The 24,639-nt window shown below is 38.7% G+C and overlaps 1 protein-coding gene across 1 annotated transcript in view; it reads right to left on the bottom strand.

Moving 5' to 3' along the window:
* CNGB3 (cyclic nucleotide gated channel subunit beta 3) overlaps positions 1–24,639 on the bottom strand; it is a gene marked incomplete at its 5' end in the record, with an annotated part of 71,989 nt that overhangs the window by 16,615 nt on the left and 30,735 nt on the right. Inside the window, 10 exons of the mRNA XM_083823781.1 lie at positions 2,654–2,751; positions 3,194–3,353; positions 5,149–5,290; positions 12,642–12,764; positions 15,319–15,383; positions 17,297–17,383; positions 19,339–19,389; positions 21,354–21,562; positions 22,180–22,365; positions 23,811–23,965. Of these exons, the coding sequence (XP_083679907.1) occupies positions 2,654–2,751; positions 3,194–3,353; positions 5,149–5,290; positions 12,642–12,764; positions 15,319–15,383; positions 17,297–17,383; positions 19,339–19,389; positions 21,354–21,562; positions 22,180–22,365; positions 23,811–23,965 (1,276 nt within the window). The remainder of the gene's footprint in view (positions 1–2,653; positions 2,752–3,193; positions 3,354–5,148; positions 5,291–12,641; positions 12,765–15,318; positions 15,384–17,296; positions 17,384–19,338; positions 19,390–21,353; positions 21,563–22,179; positions 22,366–23,810; positions 23,966–24,639) is intronic.

Genomic DNA, 24,639 nt, shown 5'->3' with positions numbered 1-24,639 from the left:
GTTGTCTTTAACGGCAGTAGCCAGATTGAGCTCCAGATGAGCTTTGGCCTTTCTAATTTTCTCCCTGCACAGCCTCGCTACATCCTTGTAGTCCTCCTCAGTGGCCCGCCCTTTTTTCCAAAGATTATAAACCCTCTTTTTTCTGCTAAGCTCCAGCCGCAACTCTCTGTTGAGCCAGGCCGGTCTTCTTCCACGCCGGCTCATCTTTGGGCACGTGGGGACGGACCGCTCCTGTGCCATCACGATTTCCTTCTTGAGGAGCGCCCAGCCTTCCTGGACTCCTCTGCCCTTCAGAACCGCCTCCCAAGGGACTCGGCCAACCAGCGTCCTGAGCAGCTCAAAGTCAGCCCTCCGGAAGTCCAAGACAGCAGTTTTACTGGTCCCCTTCCTGGCCTCGCCAAGAATAGAGAACTCTACCATTTCGTGGTCACTCTGCCCCAGACAGCTTCCGACCACCACATCTCCCACCAGTCCTTCTCTGTTTGTGAAGAGAAGGTCTAGCGGGGCACCACCCCTGGTAGGTTCACTGACCAGCTGCGTCAGGAAGCTATCTCCCACGCTCTCCAGAAACCTCCTAGACTGCTTTCTCTGTGCCGTGTTGTGTTTCCAGGATATGTCCGGGAAGTTGAAGTCCCCCACGAGGACAAGCGCCGACGATTTTGCAACTTCTGTCAGTTGCCTATAAAACTCCTCATCCGTCTCCTCATCCTGGTTCGGCGGTCTATAACAGACCCCCACCAGGATGCTAGCCTTGCCGGCCTTCCCGCGGATCCTAACCCACAGGGATTCAACCTTATCATTCCCAGCCTGGAGTTCCACAACATCAAAAGATTCTCTAATGTAGAGAGCCACGCCACCACCCCTTCTGTGCTGCCTGTCCCTCCTGAAGAGCCGATAGCCAGGCATTGCAGCACTCCAGTCGTGGGAGCGGTCCCACCACGTCTCCGTGATGGCAACCAAGTCGTAGCCTGCCTGCTGCACAATGGCTTCCAGCTCCTCCTGTTTGTTACCCATGCTGCGTGCATTAGTGTAGATGCACTTCAGCTGGGCCATCGCCTTCTTCCCCGGCCTAGCCATTGTTTCCCCCGGCACAGCTCCGACAAGCCTTGTTTGAGCCCCGTCCCCCTTCTTACCTAGTTTAAAGCTCTCTCTATGAGCCCCGCCAGCTCCTGGCCTAGGATCCGTTTTCCCCTTGGAGACAGAGACCCATCTGGGGCCATCAGGCCGGGTGCCGAGTAAAGCTCCCCATGGTGAAAAAACCCAAAATTTCTATGCTGGCACCAGCCTCTGAGCCACCTATTAACCACATGAGCTTTCCGTGTCCTCTCCGTGCCTCTCCCTTCCCCCGTAGGGATGGACGAAAACACCACCTGCACTCCCGCTCCCTCCACCAATCGTCCCAGCCCCCTACAGTCCTGTTTGATGGCCCTGAGGCTTCTCTTTTCAACATCATCGCTGCCAGCCTGGACTATCAAAAGCGGGTAATAGTCAGAGGGGCGAACCAGGTTTGGAAGCTTCCTGGTAACGTCTCTGACCCTGGCCCCAGGGAGGCAGCAGACTTCCCTATGTGTGGGGTCAGGCCGACAAATAGGGCCCTCCGTTCCCCTGAGGAGGGAGTCGCCCACAACAATCACCCTTCTTTCTTTCTTGGTGGAGGCAGTCCTGAGGCGTGGAGTCAACTTCCTCACCTCAGGCATCCTCCCGGGTAGGCTTCCTACCTCATCCTCACCCACCGGTCTCTCCAGCTCCAGGGCCTCAAACCTATTGTTCAAGGGCACCTGGGAAGGCGGCGCCGGAAGGGGAGGGCATCTCCTGCGAGGTCGAGCAGGGACCTGTCTCCATTCCTCCTCAACTCGCAGGTCCCCTCCCTCTGCCCGATGGCAACAGGGCAGGGGGTCCACCCCCCTTTGGGGCGTCTCACCCTGGTCCCTCTCCCTCCGGTCCTGCAGGGAGTTGCTCCACCAGTCTATCTCCCGCTCGCACTCCCTGATATCCCTCAGCCTCTGCACCTCCTCCTTGAGCTCCGCCACCATGCGGACCAGGTCGTCCACCTGCTCGCACCTCACGCAAGCAGTCTCCCTGCCTCCCGCCGATGGCAGCAAGAGGCTCAGACACTCCCCGCATCCGGAGACCTGAACTGCCGCATGTTTGGACGGGCAGTCGGTCTGGGTGTGCACTGACTTCCTAGAGAAGGCACCGTGCCTGGTGGAGACCATTGCAGCCCAGCTGACAGGAGAGTGCCGTTAGGGAGTTGTCCCTATGGGCGGGTGTGAGCGCTCCGCCCTGCCTGCGCCAACTGCCTCGCTAACTGCCGCGTCACTCCCTGTTTGCCGGCCCTGTTCGCCGCGCTCCTGGTCCTACTTACACTCTGAAATCTGACAGTCTTACCATAACATCAGCTTTAATATGTCAGTATAGCAGGACTGTTTCTTAATCTCATTCACTTTTTTTTTTTTTTTTAATCTCTGATATAACACAAAAAAGACAGGTACTTGTCTTTGTCCTGACCTGTCTCCACTGACTTAGATAATTCTTAGACTTATTTTGCCTTGAATATTAACAAACACGTTCTTAAGTGTGGCAAGATGCACAAAACAAGGTTTCTGTCTCACAAATACCACATATTGCTGCATTCTCCTGTAAAGGTACTTGCTTTGAATAAGTCAACTTTGTTGACAATGGCAAAGTTCACATCAATTGCAATGGCTAATTGCATTTTGGTTGGCATCTGCTCCAGTAATTCTGATTCATCTGTAACAAACAAAACAAAACAAAACAAAAAACAAAAACAACAACAACAAAAACCTGATTAGTTGGAAGAAGCTATAAAGGAAGAATGAAAGAAAGTCCATAAAAATGAACATTGCATAGAAAAACAACTTAGTGGAGTAATTCTAGCATTTATGAGTTCAAATGAGGAAGATGCTACTATGCTAATCAGAAGAAATTGTCTTTTAAGTTGCATATCTTGTCTAAAGATATAACCAGAACTTTACATAAATTAATAGAAATTGTGAAGTAGAAAGCGTTGTATTGCTTTGGAGTTTTTTGCTTTTCTAAAGGAAATGGAATACCCCCCTCTCGCTCTCTCCTATGAAATTCAGAAAAGATTTGTGCATTTCACCTTATAGCTATATCTGCACAAAACACTCTCTTTTTGAGCTTCTGTGTAACTGGAATTGGAAAGCCTTACCCAGCATTCCTTGAGAGTCCCATGTGTATTCATACCAGGTTCGAACACGATTTTGAACCACTTTTGGAATGGAGTAAGTGTTCATATAGGAGACAGTGTTGTCCATACAGGATCGGTAGTAGTTCTGTCCTGCTGTAGCTGCTCCGATTACATCTCTCATCTGCAAACATCAGTTGATATTACTACACATTTCAGCAAAAATAGTTGTGATTTGAGTATCTTGTCAAGGACATAAAAAAAAGAATAAAACACTTGTTTACAAAATTGCTGATTAATTATACATTCAGCTCCATGTTTTGAATAGTTCCTTCATCTGCTTTTTCAGGAACATTAAATAAAACCTAACTGTATAAGAAACAGTCTATATTTTTTTTTATTTTTAAAGGAATCATTTTTGTTTTTCAGCTTGTTCTTCTGTCTTTTATTTCTGTACTTGCATGAAAAATACAGATAATGCTTTTGTAAACATCTATAATAAAGCTACTGTGTATTTGTTGTGCCATGCAAGTCAGAAATGAAGCAAAGCAGGCTAAATTTCTGTAATAACATCAGCTGGCACCAACAGAACAAAGATCCTGACACTGTTTAAATTGAAGCTAGATCAGTCCTAAAAATCCACTTTGGGCTGAAAGTTGACCTTGAAGATTTTAGCGCAGGAACATCATTTAACATTTCAACACAAATGCAATTTGTTTTTAGTAGAACAGCTTCACAGTGCAGTGGCCAAGGATTAGTATGATACTGAGGCAAATTCTATTTCTTATTACAGAAAGGCAATTGATTGGAGGAATAACAATTTTTAGGCAGCTGTGCTAAATTGGGAATAACTCAGTAAGTTTAAAATATTTTTGTAAACAGGAATTATAACAAAATATAATGAAGCTGCTTGTGTATTAATAAGTTTTGATTCCACAATTGACTACACTGGTTACAAAAGTTAATCTCAAATCTATTTGGGGAAGAGAGCTTTTATATGAATAATTAGTTTTTGGTAATTTTTGGTTTTATTTTTGATAATACTTGTTTGTGGATGAATTTGATATTTTATAGGAAAGAATGTTCTATGATAATTGGGTATCTCACACTTCTAAATTGCAAGAGGCATATATATTTTTTTAACTTTGGCTGAACTTTTTTTCACATTCTGAACTCATAAAAAAAATCACCAATATCTTTATGTTTTCATATTAATTCTCCCAGTAACAGACATGTACAAATCAAAAGCTCTGGAATCGTTTCTAAAGGAATCCAACACAAGACACAGCCTGACATAAGAATCATGCTATTTCTCTGTAGGCAAGGTATTTTAAAACCTGTGGATCTAAAGCTCAAATTTAGTAGTTAACAAGCTACAAGCTGGAAATAGTTCATGCTGGGTTCCACTTGTCTGGAAGTATAACTGATTTGCTTTGCTGTAGGCTTTTTTTTTTTTTTTTCCTCTTGCCATATGAAAACCAACAGAAATAGAAAATAGTCAATTTTCAAATTAACAAATATTTTGTAACTTATGGAAGATATCTCAATTCTAGTTTGACAGAAATCTTGAGATTTCTATTGTCAGTAGTATCAAGTTTGATTTATTTGATAATTTGTACGTTAATATAATTATACCTGCAGTTATAACTTTCATATCAGATTCAACAGTAGAGTGTGAATGTTAAGGAACCGTCTCCTTGGCTGTGAAGAAATAAAAAAGGAATTGTACATAGTTTTAAGAATCATCTGTGTCATGCAGAGACTTGGCTTTAAATCAACTTGTGTGCAAAAGGCATACAAAACTGGGAACTGATTAAATGCATGCAGCAGTCAGAAGGGTAAGTATGGATGACAGTGAAAAAGAGGGACATGTATGTTGAAGCTAAACTTTTTCCTGGAACTAAACAGAACAAAATTGAATATATTATCGCTACACTGCAGTTCATTGAATATATCTAGTTATTGATTTCTTGATGTACCTGACCAATTAAGCTGGAGAAGACAAAGACACCCAAGAAAAAATTCAGCAGTTGAAAAACTATCTCAAACAGGGTTTGTGGTTCTGGAAGGCCACCAATGGTGATTAACGTACGAACTGCCCAGTAGTAACACCTCAGGTACCTGTGAATACAAACAGAATTTTTGTTATTGACTGGAGCTACTTATGTCATTAACTACCCTTTTTATCACCTTAACAAACACTTTCTTGCCTTCACTACTGTCCCTCATGCCTGGGAAGAGCTGTCCATCAGCGGCTACCTTGTGAACACTCCTCAGGCTTTTCTCAGAACTCTCCTGGTCTGGAGGGCAAACATAGCAGTGAGCTATAAGCTCATAGCAGTGAGACACTAACACTGTACTTCAACATATGGCCTCCAATATATTGCCTCCTTCCCTGTATCCATTTACTGTCTCTCCCTTCCCATACTTAAGTGTGAGCTCTTTGGCCAAAGGCTTTTTGTTCTGCTCGTACAGTCCTTTTTGTACAGCCCTGTGCATGACAGAGTCCATTCCATTCAATCACTGAATTTCCATTAGTTGATAACATGAGTTTCTAAAAACAACAAAGGACCTGTACAAAATTAATTCTTTTTGATTTTGTGAGGATAGCCATACTAACTCTATGCCTATATATATAAAGCGCCTTGGCATCTCTAATATTCTTTTTAAAATTTCATTCTAAAACCATTAGTAATGCAGCATACCCCATTAAGTGCAGCTGCAATTAATTAGTTCTAATCATTGCCATGAATGTGCTATTGTTTCTTTCTTTTCTGAGCTAACAAATCTAGGAATATTTCTAAAGGCCCCCTAATCATTAGAATTTGACTTTATAAGTCTCTATACAATCAGATTTCAGCTTCTCTAATAATTAGAAGTATGTTTTCCTTAATTGTACAGTGAGATTTCCTATCAACAATGACCATAGCTTCTAAAGCAATGAAGATTCATTCTGTTTCTTGAATTTTATTGAGTTTGAAATAAAATAAAATTTAAAAAGCAACAAAACCCCCAGCAACAAAACCAGAAGAAATGCTTTTGGAGATGTTTCTTTGAAATAGACAGTCTAGCATACATTTTCTCATGTCTGCACTGAGTTTGAGGCCAACCTGATCGGCCTGCAAACTTCAGGAGTAGTACATTTTAGTTTGGTGGCCCCCACTTTAAATCTTTTTTTAATTGAGATATGAACTCAACTCCTATTAATAAATGGTTTGTGTAACTATACTATTGGAGGGTCAGTTTTGTTCAAATATAAGAAAATGAACTGACAATATCAAACAGTTCCAGTGAGGAATGTTCCATTTTAAATCACTTGGAAGTGTTTTTAAATCTTTTCACCTAAAATGTGAGGATTTATCATGCAATCGATTTTTGGTTTTCACTGCAAAGTCATGTTTTTCTTGGTTTCAAATTAATGAAATGCAGTAGCAATGATCACTTTTACCCTATTTTTCTAGTTTTAAACAGACAGAACTGTCAGTTTTCATTCAGAGTCCTTAAATCAAAAATTCATTACATATGTGTCATCCTGTCATTTTTCCTTGTTAGGGATGCAAAATGAACAGTTGGATTACACCAATACAATATTTGCACTCAGGTTCAAAAAAATCCACCATCACCTATTCACACTTGAAGCAAAGTATGCATAAGTGGCAGCTTTCACTCAGAGTTCTGTAGCTCAAAGGACATGCAAGAACAAGCCTCACATACCTGCTGGAGGAACTGCAGATTTAAACGTAAAATGATGTCTCTAGCTTGTCTGAGGGGATTTGTCATATGAAGCATATTAATATTGTATTCGTTTGTTATAAGTGTGAATGCTGTAGAGCTTGAAACATGTAGAATTAATGACTACGAAAATGTAAAGAAATTAGCAGTACTTCTGTGCTTAATTACTATAGGAAAGAAACTAATTAACAAACTCCCTCACTCTCAATGACCTCAGATGCCAAGACTGTTAAATCCACCATGATAGTCCATGATATAATCTCCATTCTGGGAGAGAATCTCCATGTCTGTGAGGCATGAAAGCAATTCCTGAAAGGACTTTAGGGATCCTAAACATGCTTCTTTGAAGCATACAGACTCTTCAGGTGTTTTGTTTGTTTGTTTGTTTGTTTGTTTTCAGAACTGCCCACTCCTTTCTGAAGATGTAGTTAATACAGTATTTTTTTTTTGTAATTTTACTTCAGAGGAAATTTTCTACGGATAAAGTCACAATGATAATCACTATCTCTTAGGCACAGATTTTATAATTTCTCTTTTTACTTTATTTTATTGGTTTTGTTTTAATCTGACATAAAAGTTACAGTGTTGAAATATAAAGGAACGTTTTTCCTAAAAAATGAGATTGTAAATTTTGTTTATGGAAAGCCAGAAAAAAACAGACTACAGTTTCAATGGCATTAGCAGTTCTGCTTCCTACTAGCTAGAGTGTCTGGAAAACATCATTGCTTACCATATGGCTTACTAGCCTACTATAAAATTACTGTTGGAGCAAACAACATGAGACAAGAAAGAGATTTTCACTCTGCACAGCATAGACAGTAAGTGTATCCTTCAGGCAATCAAACTACTAGATTTTTCCCTGAAGTAAGTCCTATGTATGAAAACATTCAGAAAAAAACACATATAAGACACCTTGTAATGTTATGCCGAAGTTCCTATGTGGTTTTGGTTAATACAATTAAATCAAATCTTTGTGCATATGGCTGTCAGATTTTAAGGCGGTATTCACACAGCCCAGTGAAGCTTTATTTCAGGGCTGTCACATTTTTAGTCGCTAATTACAACCAGGACAGGTTTGAAGTGGAATAAAGAAGAGGCTTTTATAAACAGGCATTCTAACGATGTCCTCCTTGGTACCTTTCTTTCTTGAATGACTTATTAATCAAATGACTGTGGGTGTGATGTGCTCAGAGAATAAGGTGTAAACTGCAATGATTTATATCAAAAATAAGGCTACAAGCAGCAAGTCTGAAAGCATTAGGTCTGACATATGTATGGGTTGGGCTGCTGCATTCACATGGCAAGGTTTTTGTAGTGGGAAGCTGCTGGGGTGGGCTCTGTGAGCAGAGCTCAGCAGCTGCCCCACGTCAGATCACAGCCAGCTCTAGCCAGCTCCTGGACCCGCTGCTGGCCAGAGCCGAACCACTAGGCAATGTTGTTTGCACCTCTGTGAGAGCAGATTTAAGAAAGGGGGGGAAAAATCTGCTGCACATCAGCAGCTGGGAACCAGCAGCTGGGAACCAGAGTGAGAAGCAGCCCTGCAGACCCCAAGGTCAGTGCAGCAGGAGGGCAGGAGGTGCTCCAGGCACTCAGCAGAAGTTCCCCTGCGGCCTGTGCAGAGGCCCCTGGTGGAGCAGGCTGTCCCCCTGCAGCCCATGGGTCCCACACGGAGCAGATCTCCATGCTGCAGCCCGTGGAGGAGCCCCCGGTGGAGCAGGTGGATGTGGCCTGGAGGAGGCTGCGGCCCATGGAGAGCCCCCGCAGGAGCAGGCCCCGGGCCGGAGCTGCAGCCCGTGGAGAGGAGCCCACGCAGGAGCAGGGGGTCTGGGGGGAGCTGCCGCCCGTGGGGGACCCGTGCTGGAGCAGTTTGCTCCTGGGGGATGGACCCCGTGGTACGGAGCCGTGTGGGAGCAGTTCTTGAAGAGCTGCTGCCTGTGGGCAGCGCCCGCAGGATCAGTTCGGGAAGGACGGCATCCCGTGGGAGGGACCCCATGTGGAGCAGGGGCAGAGAGTAAGGAGGAGGAACAGGAGGTAATAAATAACATTATGCTGTCTGTTTTTCCCATGATGATAACTGGTGAGTGATCTCCCTGTCCTTATCTCATCCCTCCCTTGTGCCCTTTCCATTGTATTTTCTCCCCCTTTCTCTTTGAGAAGGAGGAGTGTGGGAGTGGTTGTGGGGTTCAGCTGCCCATCATGGTGAGACCACCACAGCTCTGTATTCAGTTTGTTTGGAGGCACAAAACTGCCTCTGTAGCAAGCTCTGTGAGTGTGACACGTCAGACCTATTTGGAAGTACAGAATATAAGTGATATGCACATATGCAACATCTTTTAAGATACGCCATTCTTAATGCATATTGGTCATTGTAAACCAAAGAAGTTGAATTGTTCTAGACACATACAGTGATCATTTTCTGGGATTTCCAAATATCCAGTAAGTCTGCACCCAGAGCAGGAAGGCAGCAAGCCATAGAGAAAATTCACTAGGATACAAACGGATGTTTTGATTAGTAAATATGCTACAGAATTTTGCAGCCTACTTGTAGATGGCTTGCATACAGCAGAAAAGATACACCATACGATAAGTGGAACAATTTTTGTGCCTAACTTTATTGTTGAACCGGGGGGCTGCATGAGAATTTTAGCTCCCTCAGTTTACTTTCCCTCATAGGCAGTGAAATGGATACTTCCAGGGGACAATTCAAAACCATGACACTAAGTTCCTGCCTTTAATCACTTTCTAGAGGATTTGTCCATTTTCTCAAGGAATTAAACCAATCTCTTACTTACGTAGTTAAACTAGACTGAAAATAAACACATATGGTTCAAATTGTTCACTTAGCTAGAATTAAGAGACCTTCTCAATATCCTGCTGCTCTGGTCACATAAGCTCTGCACTATGGTTTTGCATCTGTGATGCTATCCTCCTGCATTAGGAGAGACTGAGATCTATCTAGGTAATTATGGGAAGTTCATCAAGAGCAGTTTTAATGCTGGCAACATCTTGGGTGGGTGATTTGGGTATGCTGCAGTGTGGGTAAACCTGACTGCCCTTTGTAGCTTGGGTTGAAGGCTTTCATTGAAGGCTGCCATGCAAAATATCTCAATTTTTTTTTTGGACTGGCACTAACATTTCCGAGTCTGGACACAGACTGGAAAAGAATACATCTAGCAGGAATTTGGAAGAATTGCTGCTTTGATAATTTTACTTGTGGTTTGAATGCTGTGCTACAGCTGTTATAAATTGGACTTCACCAGTTTGTATTCCTGCTCAGGAATACATATAAACAAACCGATGAGGTAAACTCTTGTCTGTGTGTTCTTTTTAGCCTGGGAAAGGGAAAAACATGATCCTAAAGTGCTGACATTTTTAAGAACTGAGTTTGGACATCACTAGCAACATTTTATGGACACAGCAGGGATTCCACATAAAACCTTAATGCCACTAAATCAATGCCAGTTCATTTGCTTTGAGTCAGTGTAATCGGAGACTGCTACAGTTTTGTTTCATTTGTCAAAATGCTGTCCGACTTTTTTTAATTAGCTAAGAAGCCATGTTTTTTTTATCTTCTTTCTGAACACATTCCCATTCTAGATGAGGACAATGGAATATTTTACATCAGATATCTGCCTCTCTGACTGCTGTATGAAAGGAAATTATTGCTCTACCGTAATATATACTGCAGTTCTGGTCACTTATTCTGATATATTTTTCTCAGATTGGAAAACAGGAACAACCAAGAACAAAGAAAAATATATACCTTGAAGTATATTTTCTGACATGTTTAATTTCAAACTGCATCTCCAATAATAACTGGTTTTCATACTATGACTCTTTGTCAAAAAATTCCAAATATCTGGCAAACAGATATGTCTTGCCTTAGTCGTTGATTTGATGACTATCCTATACAAAAGCCATTTGCTGTTAGAAGGCTAACAGGTTATACTTTATGAGATGCATGTCAGCTTGGGATATCGCTTGAGTTTCCATGTACTTGGGATCTTATACAGTATAAATTACGTAGAAGCAAAAGAATAATTGCATACTAATGTCAGATGAGGTAGATTAATGGATTAATGAAGCATATATAAATATATTCTTATGTATATTTTATTTCAACATCTCAGTGTAATGACTTAAGTTATCAGTTTATTATTACTATTAATAATAAATTCTGCCAAAAATCCCATTTGATACCAGTGTGATATCGTTTTCAAAATGTTTTCGCTTCTTCATAGAAAAGGTACCACAAAACATTAAAAAACACGGCCGTTGCCTCTAGGCACAACTGTATTGTCTATGGTCAAGCCAGTAAATAATTTCTACCAATTTTTTGCATATATGCAAAGTAAAATAATTTTGAATTTTGCCCATGAAAAACAGGAAGACTTTTCTGTCTTTTTTTTTTTTTTTTTTGGCTGTTCTCACATTAAAAACTTGAAGACTGGGTAAGCTCTTTATTTTCAGAGCCTTCAGGTGCTTAGTCTTAGTTAACTTATTTTTTAATTACAAGACAAGTATTCCCAAGAATGACATTAACTGAAATTGCTATAAAGGAAATTCATTATGCATTTTTCTTGACAGATTTCTAGAATACTTGATCCTGTGAATAAATACCTGTGTACAAGTTTACTTACATAAGTGGTCCCACTGAGCTCCATGAGCCTGCTTGCATGTCTGGTTATAATATTCCAGCTGTGTATTTTAGTGGTGTGTGAAAACTTCAGCAATGTTATTTTATTTTTTATTTATTTTTTGAGAGAGAACCTTAGCTATTAAAAATCAGTGCTACTTTACACAAAGTGCGTTTTACTCTAAAGGTTATTTTCTTACCCTTCAAAACAGTGACTTCACATCAAACTTCTGAAGTCTGACAAAATTACAAAAAAGAAGAGCACGTCTCCAAACTATTAAAAGAGAAGCGTGAAAAGTTGTTTAAAGGTGTTTTATGTTAGCAGCAGTATATTATATGCAGTTTTGCAAATAACATAATTAATGAACAAATTGTGCTTCTGGGGCTTTAACTATTTTGTGGTCTTTGAAAGAAATGTAAGTAAGTTCTTTCATACATCCGAACATACTAGATATGTTTTTGTATAACTACACCCAGAATATATGACTACTTATTTTCTGTTGTTTCCTCTCCCTCATCTTAATGATGGCATCCAGACTTTTTCTGTCATAAGGAGTTTGTGAACAGTGTGCCAATATCCACTCCTTCCTACTGGGGACACCCCTTGGCACCTGGTTAAGCGTGTCCTTTTCCAAAGATCAGAGAAGGTCAGTAGAATTTTTTTTTTAGACCAATCACAACGCTGCTAAGTGGGAATAAAATGTTGCATTTTAATGACAGTGCTGTGTGGCAGAAAAAGACTGGTGCCTCTGATTCCTTTAAGGTATTGTTCTGTCATCCTTCTAACAGTTCCCATGTGCATAAGCAATCAGTGAGTTTAATTTATGATCTTTGATGCTTTCTAAATGTTTAATTAAGTTAGTGCTTAGTACTGACTCATAAACCTATAAAAGCTGAAAGTACTAAACCAATTATTCACTGCACCTGCCCCCCAGATATGCGCTAGTAATGAAAGCTGCTAATCAGCAGTCATGGTACTAAAAGTTAGCTATCCAAGTACTTGTAAAGTAAGGGCATAACCTGTAAACAAAGTCATGGGAAAGGGAGAGGGATTCAGGGAGGAGCAAAATCAACAAAAACTAATTGCGAGAGAAAAGGACTTACATGTTTCCTTGGCCATCGTACACCCATCTAGTGCTGCCAAGTCCTTCATAGTCTGAAGCCCAATAATACAAGCATGCGTTAATGTGCAAGATAAACAGCAAGTATCCAGTTGTTCGAATGACCCTATAAAAGTCAACAGATTCCAAATAGCAAATGATTAAATTCCTGTTAAAAATGTATAGTTTTCCCTCCTTTTAATATGGCACCCTTTGCTTTTTGTGTCAATAATGTATATACTTAAGCATACACTAAGTAGCTCCCCACCTGTATTGACTCTGTGAAAAAAAATAGCTGGCCCAAAAAAACTTGTCTCTGATGTTTGTCCAAGGTCAAATAAATATCTTTCCTTGAGTATTTGACAGAGGATCATTTTTTAAATTATGATTTCCTGAGAACTTCATAATCCACCTCTTTTACTGGCTATGAATATTTACAGAAATCTGAAGCTATATTAATGAGGCTAGAGGGTACAAAATTATGTGTTTGTCAGACGCTGTTCAAGGTAGGCTCTGAACCAGTGAACTAAAGCCAAGGAGCGTCTGAGGTCAGAAATTAAATGTTTTGCAAGAGCTTTGCTAGGAAGCCTACAGTAGATGTGCTAAATAGTGTGATTTAGTGGCTACAGCAGGAGTTATATCATTCCTAATCCCAGTTCTTATGCTTATGGCCAGTTCTTCAAAGAACACCGATGATGAACTGCTTACGAACTGAGCAGCTTCCTGTTTAATACAGTAATGATCTCATTGTATATCCTCTGTCCAGTACATGGGGATCAAAAGGAAGATCTCCTGGATTTAGCTCTCTGTTCAAACATTCATGTATCCAAAGGATAAATAGGGAGGAAAAGTATAGGACTTGCCTAAACACAGGGAGGCTGTTCCATAATGGCTACATCTGCTACAGCCAGAATACAATGCAGTTCACAGTGCATAGTAACTGAGAGGGTGGTTATATGCAAATTTAATAAGGTCTAATTAACTTGGGACTATAAATTAAGTTAATGGGAGATAATGTTTCTGTAGTTGCTTCTGTATTATGGTCTCCTTTGCTTGTTCTTCAGGTGCTGTTACATGACCTCCTTTGCAACTCCATGCCACCGAGCCATCTACCTACTGGCACTGTTTAGGATGCTAGCAACTGAATATCACTTCTCTGTTGAAATGTTGATGCACTTTCAGGATAGCTCTGTTTAGGGCTGCAAGCTGTTGAGAACAGCAGATAGCTGATTTGAGCTAGTAATATTGCAAAATTGACCATGCTAGGACTAGTGCACTTGTTTCAGTCCATGCAGGTGTATTCCTGAGGCCTGAGTAAAGGTTCTGGAAGCCCTTGCTACAATAAATGTTCTATTTCTCTAGGCGCGTGCTTAATCTGCCATAATGGTATAGTAACTTTTTCTAGCTGTATTCCTACAAACTCAAACTGGTGAATTTGAGAAGTGAATCCATCCAGGCCCACTGAGAAACTGAAAAGCAGTTTCTTCACCTTGTGGAAATTCAGAGAAGCCTACTCTTGTACCAACAAGACTTAAAAAAAAAAAAAAAAAAAAAAAAAACTTAGAAAGAAAACTCCTCAATAAGTGAAAGGAGAGGGTAACATATGAATAAGCTTTTAGAAGGACAGCATCTCATAAATACTTTAGCAGAACTTTCAGACTTCTAAGGTCTTTTATTTCACAGGTATCTGAAAACATGAAACATGATGTTTCAACCTCCTTTTTGAATTTTTAAATCACATGAAATATCTCATTTGCAATGTACGAATACAAAGACTACCATTTAAGTGCAATACTCTCTGAAATAAGTTGGTAATCGTATTTTAATAAGATGGTATTTATGATGCAGCAGCACACAGGAAAAAGATTTTGCCCCAGGACTGGGACAGGGAAAGAAATCTGTTGGTGTAAGAACTGAACAGGATAAATTAAGGCTGTTGACAACGTTTGTCAGTAAATGACAATAATGGCAATAGAGCAGATAGGCTGATCAGGTCCTAGCTGCAGCAGTGACTGCTGAGGGACCTACGAAATTTGCCATACCTGTGTCCATGGGCTGCCTGAGTTGGAACCAAAATTCTTTTGGTGAATACAGAAGGTGAGAACACAGTGCAGTAGACATCAATTATAATCACTGTTTGAGAGCCGTACTGAGTTGATTCTCATTCCAAGTTTAGTCAATGTAGTGGAGGATCAAGTTTCTGTATATGCCAGGTTCATGGTGAGAGCATGTTTGAAGAAAAATGTTGATATAGGCTCAAGCTCATAACTTTTATAAAGTACAAATAAACAGCCACTGAGGATTTGGCACTGCTAGGAACCTAATGAAGCTGTTCTTTAGCTCTTTCACTAAAGAAACTTCTTTCTGATTGTTCCGATCAGTTAAATTTTGACAGAAGCCTCAGTGTGGTGAATATTTTGCATGAAAGTAGCCTTTGCACTCAAGCAGGCCAGCTGAACTGAACAGGACTTCATAGATGAATGGAGCTTTACATTTATTATTTTAATGATTACAATAAAGACGAAGAGATATTAAAAAAGATCTTAAATTGAACAGTTAAAATGTACCATACTGTGCCGACAAAGATATACTGTCCAGTGCTTCACTGATGACTTATGACATTGAATGAAAGGCATTCTGTGCCAAGCTTTGCATTCTACAAGGATTTAATAAGCACATACCTGTAGATGTATGCTTTGTCCAGAATAGCTTCCAAACGATCATTAAACTCAAAGAATGTGTTATGCTGAATGGAAAATAAGTGAAAGTAATCCAATCATTATCTTTCACCACATATTTTTCTAGTAGTACTGTTATTAGTTCACATACACATTTTGAAAATAATGGATTTTTCAGCAGTCTGACTTTCTTTAAACACCTATCTAGAGGTGAACTGCAAAGCAAAGATAAAAATTGAGTAAAACATTGTTTTGGGTGTTGAGTGTCCATTAATCTGATTATAGAGATAACCTTGCTGTTTAGGTCAGACTGATGTTGATAATTGACTTCTACTTCTTCAAATGTTTATAACTGGTTAGGCAGCTTTATCAGAAGCATTACAGCTATAAAATTTTTTTTTTCTTTTTCTGAAATTCCAGTGACTATTCAGTAAGTGCTCATATGTATCAACAACCACATATACGATTACATAGTAATAATTGCTGCTGTATCAAATTCCTCCTGTTAATAATTTCTAGTTCACCTTTAGCCCCAAACAAAATCTTGGTTTGCTCAGCCCAGAGCAGAGCAGGCCGAGGGGAGGCCTCATGGCGGCCTGCAGCTCCCTCACGAGGGGAGCGGAGGGGCAGGCGCTGAGCTCTGCTCTCTGGGGACAGCGACAGGACCCGAGGGAACGGCATGGAGCTGGGACAGGGGAGGGTCAGGCTGGGGGTTAGGGAAAGGTTCTGCACCCAGAGGGTGGTCGGGCACTGGGACAGGCTCCCCAGGGCAGTGGTCATGGCACCGAACCTGCCAGAGTTCAAGAAGCATTTGGACAATGTTCTAAGACACATGGTCTGATTTTTGGGTGATTCTCTGTGGACCCAGGAGTTGGACTTGATGATCCTTGTGGGCCCCTTCCAACTTGAGATATTATATGATTCTATGACTCTATGATAATATTCCCACATACATTTTTGTTGTTGTTCAGTACACATCTGTTTGACTAATACCAAGTACAGTTTAACTTTTTATTCTTTCATACTGTTTTGGTTCTGATTTATAGAAGTATGAAGTTTTGTTGAAGACTGAAGTGAAGAGCCCCCTCATTTTATTCTTAGAGTTCTTGTCGCTTCTTCCAACTTTAAATGAAAGCCATTTCTTTGTCAACATACTGCTCCATATCAAGTGCAGTTTCATAAATGGTTTGTAAGTAGAAAAGACATTCACCTTGTTATACATGACTATCAATAATTGCTTTGGTTTTGCAGACACAGTATTTTGATGGTGATTCATGCAGAGGTAGTTTTACAAAAGACGAGAGAGAAAAATAATATGGCTCTGAGGTAGCATTTAACCGTTAAACTGGTCAAAGGAATAGCACAGAGGCTACCATATAGCACAGAGAGTTCAGAGAGAGACTGTCCTCATGTGTGGGGAACATACTGAGGCCTGTTAGGTACTGTGAAATAAAGGGAGAGGGATGTTGTCTAACCACATCTCAGCCCGTCCACTGCACACTCCATGTCTTTGGACTCAATAACAAAAGTGGGTTTATGCTTGTTAAATGTGCTATGTACAGCTTACGTTGTCATTAAAATTTCCACCTTTGCTTTTAAGCACCTGACATTACCAACAGAAAGAGAAAATACGTTGGCATTAATTAGTGATCTTAAATGAATATTTTTGATGTTTGAAAACTAAACAGTTTATTTAAGATTAATCTAATTTAAATAATGGAAACAAATCTTTCTTAATCACAAAACAGCTTTTTTATTATAAGAAAGCTACAAGAAAAAAAAGAGAATAATGGCTTCAGTTGGCTAGATTTTTTTTTTTTTTTTTTTCTGTTTATATACTGATGTGGCTTAGACTCAGAAGATTCCTGAAGATATTTTTCATTTTCTAAGCTCCATACTCCTAAGTATTATAAACATATTTTCACTGGGATTTAGAAGCATTTATGTGTTGTTAGCCATCTATTACTAACACAGATCTTACCTTTAGCATTCTATTTGCTCTAAATGCTGGGTTAAATCCAAAGAAGATAGATAAAACTTCAAATGGCAATACTGATATCACATCGAGCTGTTGAAGAGCAGAGAAAGAGATTTCAAAATAATCATAATGCATTTACTTGCTGTCAAAAACCTACTTAGATTGAACCATGATTGAGTATAAAATTTGAACAGTCAGCATGCTATGCCCATAATTTCCAAAGTACTAGCAGGCAAGATTATCTCTGAAAACACCAACAGCTTTGCTTTGCCCTACTTTTAAGTCCCTTGTGTCTGATATTTGCTTCTGTTTCATGGGGATTATTAGCAGTATCTCAGATATTTGACTATTAATACATTCTTTTATTTCAATTATGGTTCTGACAAGACTGAAATGGTAGGCATGTGGCTGGTAAATGGGGGTGCAAAAAGCACGTCATAGGAACTTCTACAGCTTTTAAGGCCAGGCTGCCTAAAGCAATCTGGGGGATCACAGTGAAATAGACTCCGTGTTTGCAACTGACAAAATCCATGTGTTTCATACAAAAGATTCATCATAGGATCATATGAACTTAAAAATATTTATGTATAATACTGGTTTCTGTTGTATTTGGATGCTTCTACTTCCCATATCACTAAGATTTTGAACATATCTCCACAGTCCACCAATTGTATGATTACTTATCTGCCTACTTTATTCTTTCTAAGAATACTGTGCAGAGAAGGAATGCTGTGGGAAACTTGGCTTTGCCTAAAGATTTGTGTCTTGAGATGCTTTTCTCTGTTACTGATAACTTTTGGGAATACAAGAGGAACATGGAACTGTGGGCTTCATCTCATTGTAATCAGAAATGTCTCTGCCCTGAGAGATGCAACTCACATTGGCAGCAATACTGCCCTTTAATTCCATGCAAGGAAGGTACAGTTAATGCCAGAACTCTGTGAAAAAAAGGAAACCAAGCCAAAAACTTGATTGAGGACAAACAGCCTTCTACGGCCTCTCTCCCTCTCTCAGATACATGTCTAAGAAGAAGCAAAGATGAGTCAGAAGTGCTTTAATACCAGTAACTGTTAATTGGTACTTAATCATTTGACTAATTCCCAGTTAATATCTATATCTTGCATGTAGTGAGAACATTCAGCTTCCATTAGTTTCTGTAGAAATCAAGAGCACTAAATATATTTCAAGAGTGAACCTAAAATAAAACTGTGCATATCCATTTCATTCTTTCAAATTTAGTTTGACTCTCTTCTGCTAATTTTGCTGTAAAGTGTTTATTTGTGCTTTAATATCCTGAAAGCACTTTTGGATAGCTTACCTTCAGGCATATAGATAATGCAATGTTGCAATCACTGAGACAAATTTTAGCTCCAAAATAAGACAGGTGCAAAAGTATATATAAAAGAGATAGCAAAAAACATGTTTTCAGAGATGCAGGCTTAGTGTCACAGAACTGCATGTGTATCAGGAATTCAACAGACTACCTTCCCTCTGTTGATAAATCCAATATTTTGGAAAAAAAATGAACAATTATTCTAAATCATTTCTAAAATTTTTCTTTTGATTTTAGAAAGTACTATGAGCATCAGAAACATTGCTTCAAATTTCTGTTTGCTTGTGTGAGCACTGGCATATTCACTAACATCAGGTACTTCATAGAGTTCACTGAATAGAGTTATCATCTAATTAAAACTTTTTATTTTGTTTAATGTACTCCTGGCAAACTATGCTCTTGTCTTTCAGTTTGTATGGGGATGGCCTTGCACAAATTCATCCAAAATAAGAATTTTATTAATTTCATTTTGTTCAATTATTATTACTTAGTATTATTTGGAATTGCATTTATAATTATTATGTTTTACAATTAAACACTCTTTATGAGGACAGCAACACCAGCTTCAGATGGTGAGAACTGACATTCCATCAACTCAACACTTTCTGCTGACTTTTTAAAATCAACAGTGCTTCTCAGGGAATGAAAAGATCCCATGGAATCCTACAACCAGAAGCTACAGGATGACACCAGTAACACAGGATCTACTTACCCGAAACTTCATAGAGCTGTGGTAGAATTTCTTCATTTCCACTTTGTCTGACTACAGTGATGATGAAAGGAGAAAAAGGGATAGTCAAGAACAGCATGTCAAGGATGAGCTCTGCTATTCTACAGTAATAATACTCTTCTGATAATAAGGATGATAGCATTTATATTAACAGTGGTTTAAAAGTATGAATGGAGAAATATCTGTAGGAAGAAGTAGTATTTTTATTAGACCAATTTACCTTAGATCAGATTTTATTAGACCTGCTTGAAAAAATCAGGTTTGGGGTTTATCTGTTTTTTATCCAAGTCTGGCTCTTGGTCTAACAAAGTATGCTATATTTTCACACAAACCTTCCGTCTTGAGGTCTCGGTACTGGCTGATCCTTGACCTAACACCCTTCAATTTGGGGCCAAATGCTTCTTTTGACTTTAATGGTTCCAAGAGAATGTTTCTGGTGGTGCTGTACAAAACTAGCTCATTGAAAGCTGGCATTAACTTGCTAACATTATTAGCATTATAATAATCAACGCTGCATTCATTAGTAATGATTAGCTATTTATTTTTAAATTGCTCTCCATAGGAACTGATGCTAATACCTTAATAAGAAAGGCTAATGACAAGTATCTAAAAAAATGTATCTATTATTATACTTACTGAATTTATACCAGGGACACTTTAAAAATAGCCTTAAAATCTTAAGGACTTTTCACTATTATCATTTTAAGCATTAAACTTAATGCAAGAGATCAGGCGGTAGATGATTTCTTCACCCACTAAAATCTTTGAATTGTACAAACAGTTTCAAGGGAAATAAAAGGTAAGCTTCCTACATTAAATTTTTAACCTTGTTCATAAAACTTGAGTTTTCTAGGATTTCAGCAAGATTACCATTTTATTGAGTGGCTAGGCATAGAAAAATACATCACACTGCACTGCATTTAATATCTATCCAAACTATATTTACATAGTTCTATCTGAAATTCCTCTGTAAAGGTATTAGTAATATCTTGGATGTGTAAAATTCTGCATAAAAGCACTGAACTAAAGCTAGTTCCAAATTACTTATGAGGATATATAATTTTGAATTTTCAGTCTGTTGGGCACAATAATGTCACGCTGAAGTTATCTAAACTCTTTTTTTTTTTTCACTTTAGGTTTTCTTCTATAAGAACTTAAAGAATCAAAAACAGGGAAGATTTTAAAGAAAAGGACATGTTCTATATGTCCTTTTCATACGTTAAGGGAAAATCTTTACCTTTCTACAGGCATTTGCTTATAGTTTTATTTTGTACTATTCTCTAAAAAGATAAAACAGTAGCAACAAGCAAAATTGCATATATATACACTATATATATATATTTATATATATACAGCCCCAAGAAAAAAACAAAACAAAACAAAAACAAAAAGCACCACCAACAAAAAACAAACAAAACCAACAAACACACACACACAAATCAAATGTTTTTGAATATATCTTGAAATTACTGGGATTTGTTCTGATGTAGGCAAAAAAATATAATCTCACAATTTGTAACATAGTGCTTATATCCTGTCCATCCATAGCAGAATGGGCACTGTCTTCAACTACAATTCCTGCACAATGTGAATGGAAAACCGAAAGTCTCACACAAACATACAAATGCATACATACATGTATGAATACATAGTCATATAATCACTGGTTCCAGTGAAGCTGCACCAATTTACTCCTGGTAAGAACGAGTTTTATACGTGTTCTGGCTGCTTGTATCTGTTGTTTTCTAACCTGCTTTTCTTTTTTAAGGACTTTTGTATGTAGAATTCACTTGTCCAGAATGTAGGCAATAGATATGTTTCCTTATTCCAAAACAGGATAATAGAATATCAGTGAAGAAGAATATAGGTATACTTTGATAACTAAAATGTTGTTTAGATTTGACATAGTAGGAAACGTGTATCAGATTATAAGCAATTTCTATAATGTACTTCAACACATACCCCCTTCTTGTGGAAATCCCACTTCCAATACTTACTATTATATCTCCACCTTTTAAAAATTGCACTCGGGGCTGGAAAACCAGCAGGTCACACAGGTAGCAGATATCACAGATGATGTCTATGGCAACCCAATATATTGTATTACTTGAGGTTTGATATGGAAACACAAAGCGAAGGGGGATAAACCAGCAATTCCAGTTATAGGCAACTGTCACAAGCATGAGCCATGCTACATAACGTCGATCTGAAAGACAAAACAGTGAATTTACAGGCATGAAATTAAAATCTGTTTTCATTCTTTTAGATATACTTATTCTAGTGAAGCCTCTGGGAACCTTTCTGCCCAGAGCAACCTATCATTCTCCCTTATTCAGTAGCACAGGCTCATAAAGTCACACATGTTGAAAAGAGGAATCACGCAATGAATAAGCAAAAGGGGAAAAAAAAAAGTGTATGAGAGCATACAGAATTTAACGTATCTCAAAAAGCTCAAAATGTTTTGTTATGCATACTATAACTGACAGAATAATTATTTGGCCTTAATGAATGGGACAAATTCTAGATCAAGAGTCATCAGGTTTGATTGTGGTTGTTTTATATATCAGCTTCACGGCACTTACAAAATCACACTGTCATATCCTTACTACTGTTGTCAGTTTTCATGGCTTTTCCCTGTTTGCAATGAAAGTTCTTGAGGGCTGGATCTATGTATCCCTCTGAACTGTAAACAGGAACGTGGATCTTGCTGTGGCTTGTAGGTACCATATAATACTGAGTCACTTCAGCAATCCTTTACTCCATTCTATTTAAATTTAAATAATTTAATAATATTAAATATTTAAATTTACAGTTTTAATTTACCTGTGTATGAGTCTATGCTGTCTGGTAGTTGTAGATAGGTCATGTACTTTTTCAGTGGTGTTTTTTTGAATTTACAGCAGAGCATATCACAGTAGTGATCCTCCTCTGGCTTCACTTCTGCTTCCTCTTTCTTTTCTTCCTTTTTTTCATCTTTTGGTGGGGGTGGAGGCTTCTTTTTTGATGGTGCTAGTGAAAATAGAATATCACAAGTGACCTTTTAACAGTCGTTTAATTCCTACACCCTCTATTAACATATACAAGAACTTCATCATGTTAAAAACTCTTCTAAAAACACTTGGGAGTGACTAAAGCTACAATTCCTTACAATATTGAGTGTATTAGAAAACAGATTGGAATAAAATAACCACTGATATAATCATGCACGCCTGCTATCACAAACAGGGCACTTCATGTTAAAGAGTGCAATATATGTTACTGCATTTCCTTGGACAGTGCCCACAACCAAAGCCATAAAACACCAACAAGAAAAAAAAGTAATTCATAATTCAGCATTCATTAATTCACCTGGGCATTTCTCTTTACACGATTGTTGCAAATAATGCATAGTTAGGACGGAGATAAGAAAAGATGTCTGTTCCATGGGCTGATCTCTCCCCTCACCTGAGATCTGATATGCAAGATGCAGTAGGTGAAACTAATGGGAAGCCTATGGTTTTCTACATTTATATGCTTGCAAAGCCTTGTGGCACTCCTTTGAGCCCTGTTCTTCCATCTTTATCTTAGATAACTTTTTGCCCCATTAATTCTGGTGGCTTTACCTCTGAATAGGATACACAGTCTTAGCAGCAAATTGATGAAATGGAACTATAGTCATTTGAGAAATAAATGATTTTAAGTTTTACAAAGAGGACAAAAGAGGTAAATGAGCAAAGTATTATTTTAAAAAAAATGGAATTCCTTTATTAGCTGGTAGAGTTTATAAGATGTCAAGCTCTGTTTTTTCTATCTTATTAAAAAATGGGTAAACACTAAACAGCTTCTCTAAATGGCAGAATATCAAATCACCACTCTCAATTCTTTGTGAAAAAGAAATGAAGTTAAACTTTCCTATAAAGAGTAACAACATTGTATTTGTTTGATGTTTCATATTTTATCAAAAGTCAGTATTTAATGAATTTCACGAGTTTGCTCTATTTGAAACACATACCTAGAGTCCTCAGTGTGTCTGGAAGTTTGCTGCCATGGCTAAAATTTTATTTACTTTTACACAACAGATCTAATCTCAGATTGACCTATATTTACTTGTAAGATAGATATGTTTCCTCATATGTTTCAGATTCATCCCAATGAATAAAGGTATCTAGGATTTAATTTAAAATATATAAAACTGCTTGACAGACATGATTCTAGACTTGATTGCCCAAGATTTTCCCCACGGATGTTTCAGTGATGGGGTTCAAATGGATTTTGTACCAAGGACCTGGGTTATTGTAAACTATTACAGGTGGCTTGACTCCAGTGGGCACAATGTGATTCATTTCAATGGGTAAACGTGAAGTTTGCTATACTTACCAAAAAATGTTATCATAGCATTTTCTGTTCCCACAAAATAATCTTTATCTTATACTCAACAAATACACAGCTATTTCATATATTCTAGATTCACTTACAAGCTGTAGGACTGCCTTCAGGGGAGGACAGCACAGGGTCTTTCAGCTTTTCCTTATAGACTGTGGCCCTTTCCCGCATTTTTCTGACAATCTCTTGAAGCTGGGCATCAGCATACTCATTTGTTTGGAATCCTTGAGGTGTTGTCTTCTGTGTGCTAATTAAAACAAAAGGAGAAGAGCTTAATGTGGTGGAAAGCTATAGAAGGAATAGTGCTAATTCTACAATATGAGCAGAATTCAAACATTAAGACTGGATCTTTATTGGCCACAATGTTTATTCATATCATTTAATTCACTGTAAGTGGACACATGAGTTAACTGCTGTTGCTTCCAGCTTGTGTCAATCGATATTGCTGGCTGCATCCAGCAGTCTACATGATATTTCAGACAGAGGAGGTCAGGGTGCACCCTGCTCTGTATAGCCTTCTACAGGAATGGCTTCCCACCATTACTTTTCACCAAGTTCTGCTTTGACTACGTAAGGCCTAGAGCTTATCCTGTGTATTCACTGAGATACAGAGCATGTTCTTCCCATCTGTGAAGTAAAATGAGGTCATTATTATGTGGTAATATCCCGATGTTGACAGGATGTAACTGAGTTATATTAAAAAGATGCATATGGTGGTCCAGGCGGAAAGATTATATTTACTTCATGCTTGTAATCTTTGGAAAACTGATTTCATCTATGATTTTTTATGGGTTTTAGCTACTAGGAAATAATAAAAAAACACATACTTTTTACCTAGTGGGAACAAACCAGTGGTGCTCTTGCTAAAGTTTCTCCAGTCATCACTAAGGTGTCGTGTCCCTGCCCCCCCCCCCGTGTTTA

Source organism: Anser anser (genome assembly GCF_964211835.1).
Source record: "Anser anser genome assembly, chromosome: 2".
Lineage (NCBI taxonomy): Eukaryota > Metazoa > Chordata > Aves > Anseriformes > Anatidae > Anser > Anser anser.
This window is presented reverse-complemented; position numbering and strand designations above follow the sequence as displayed.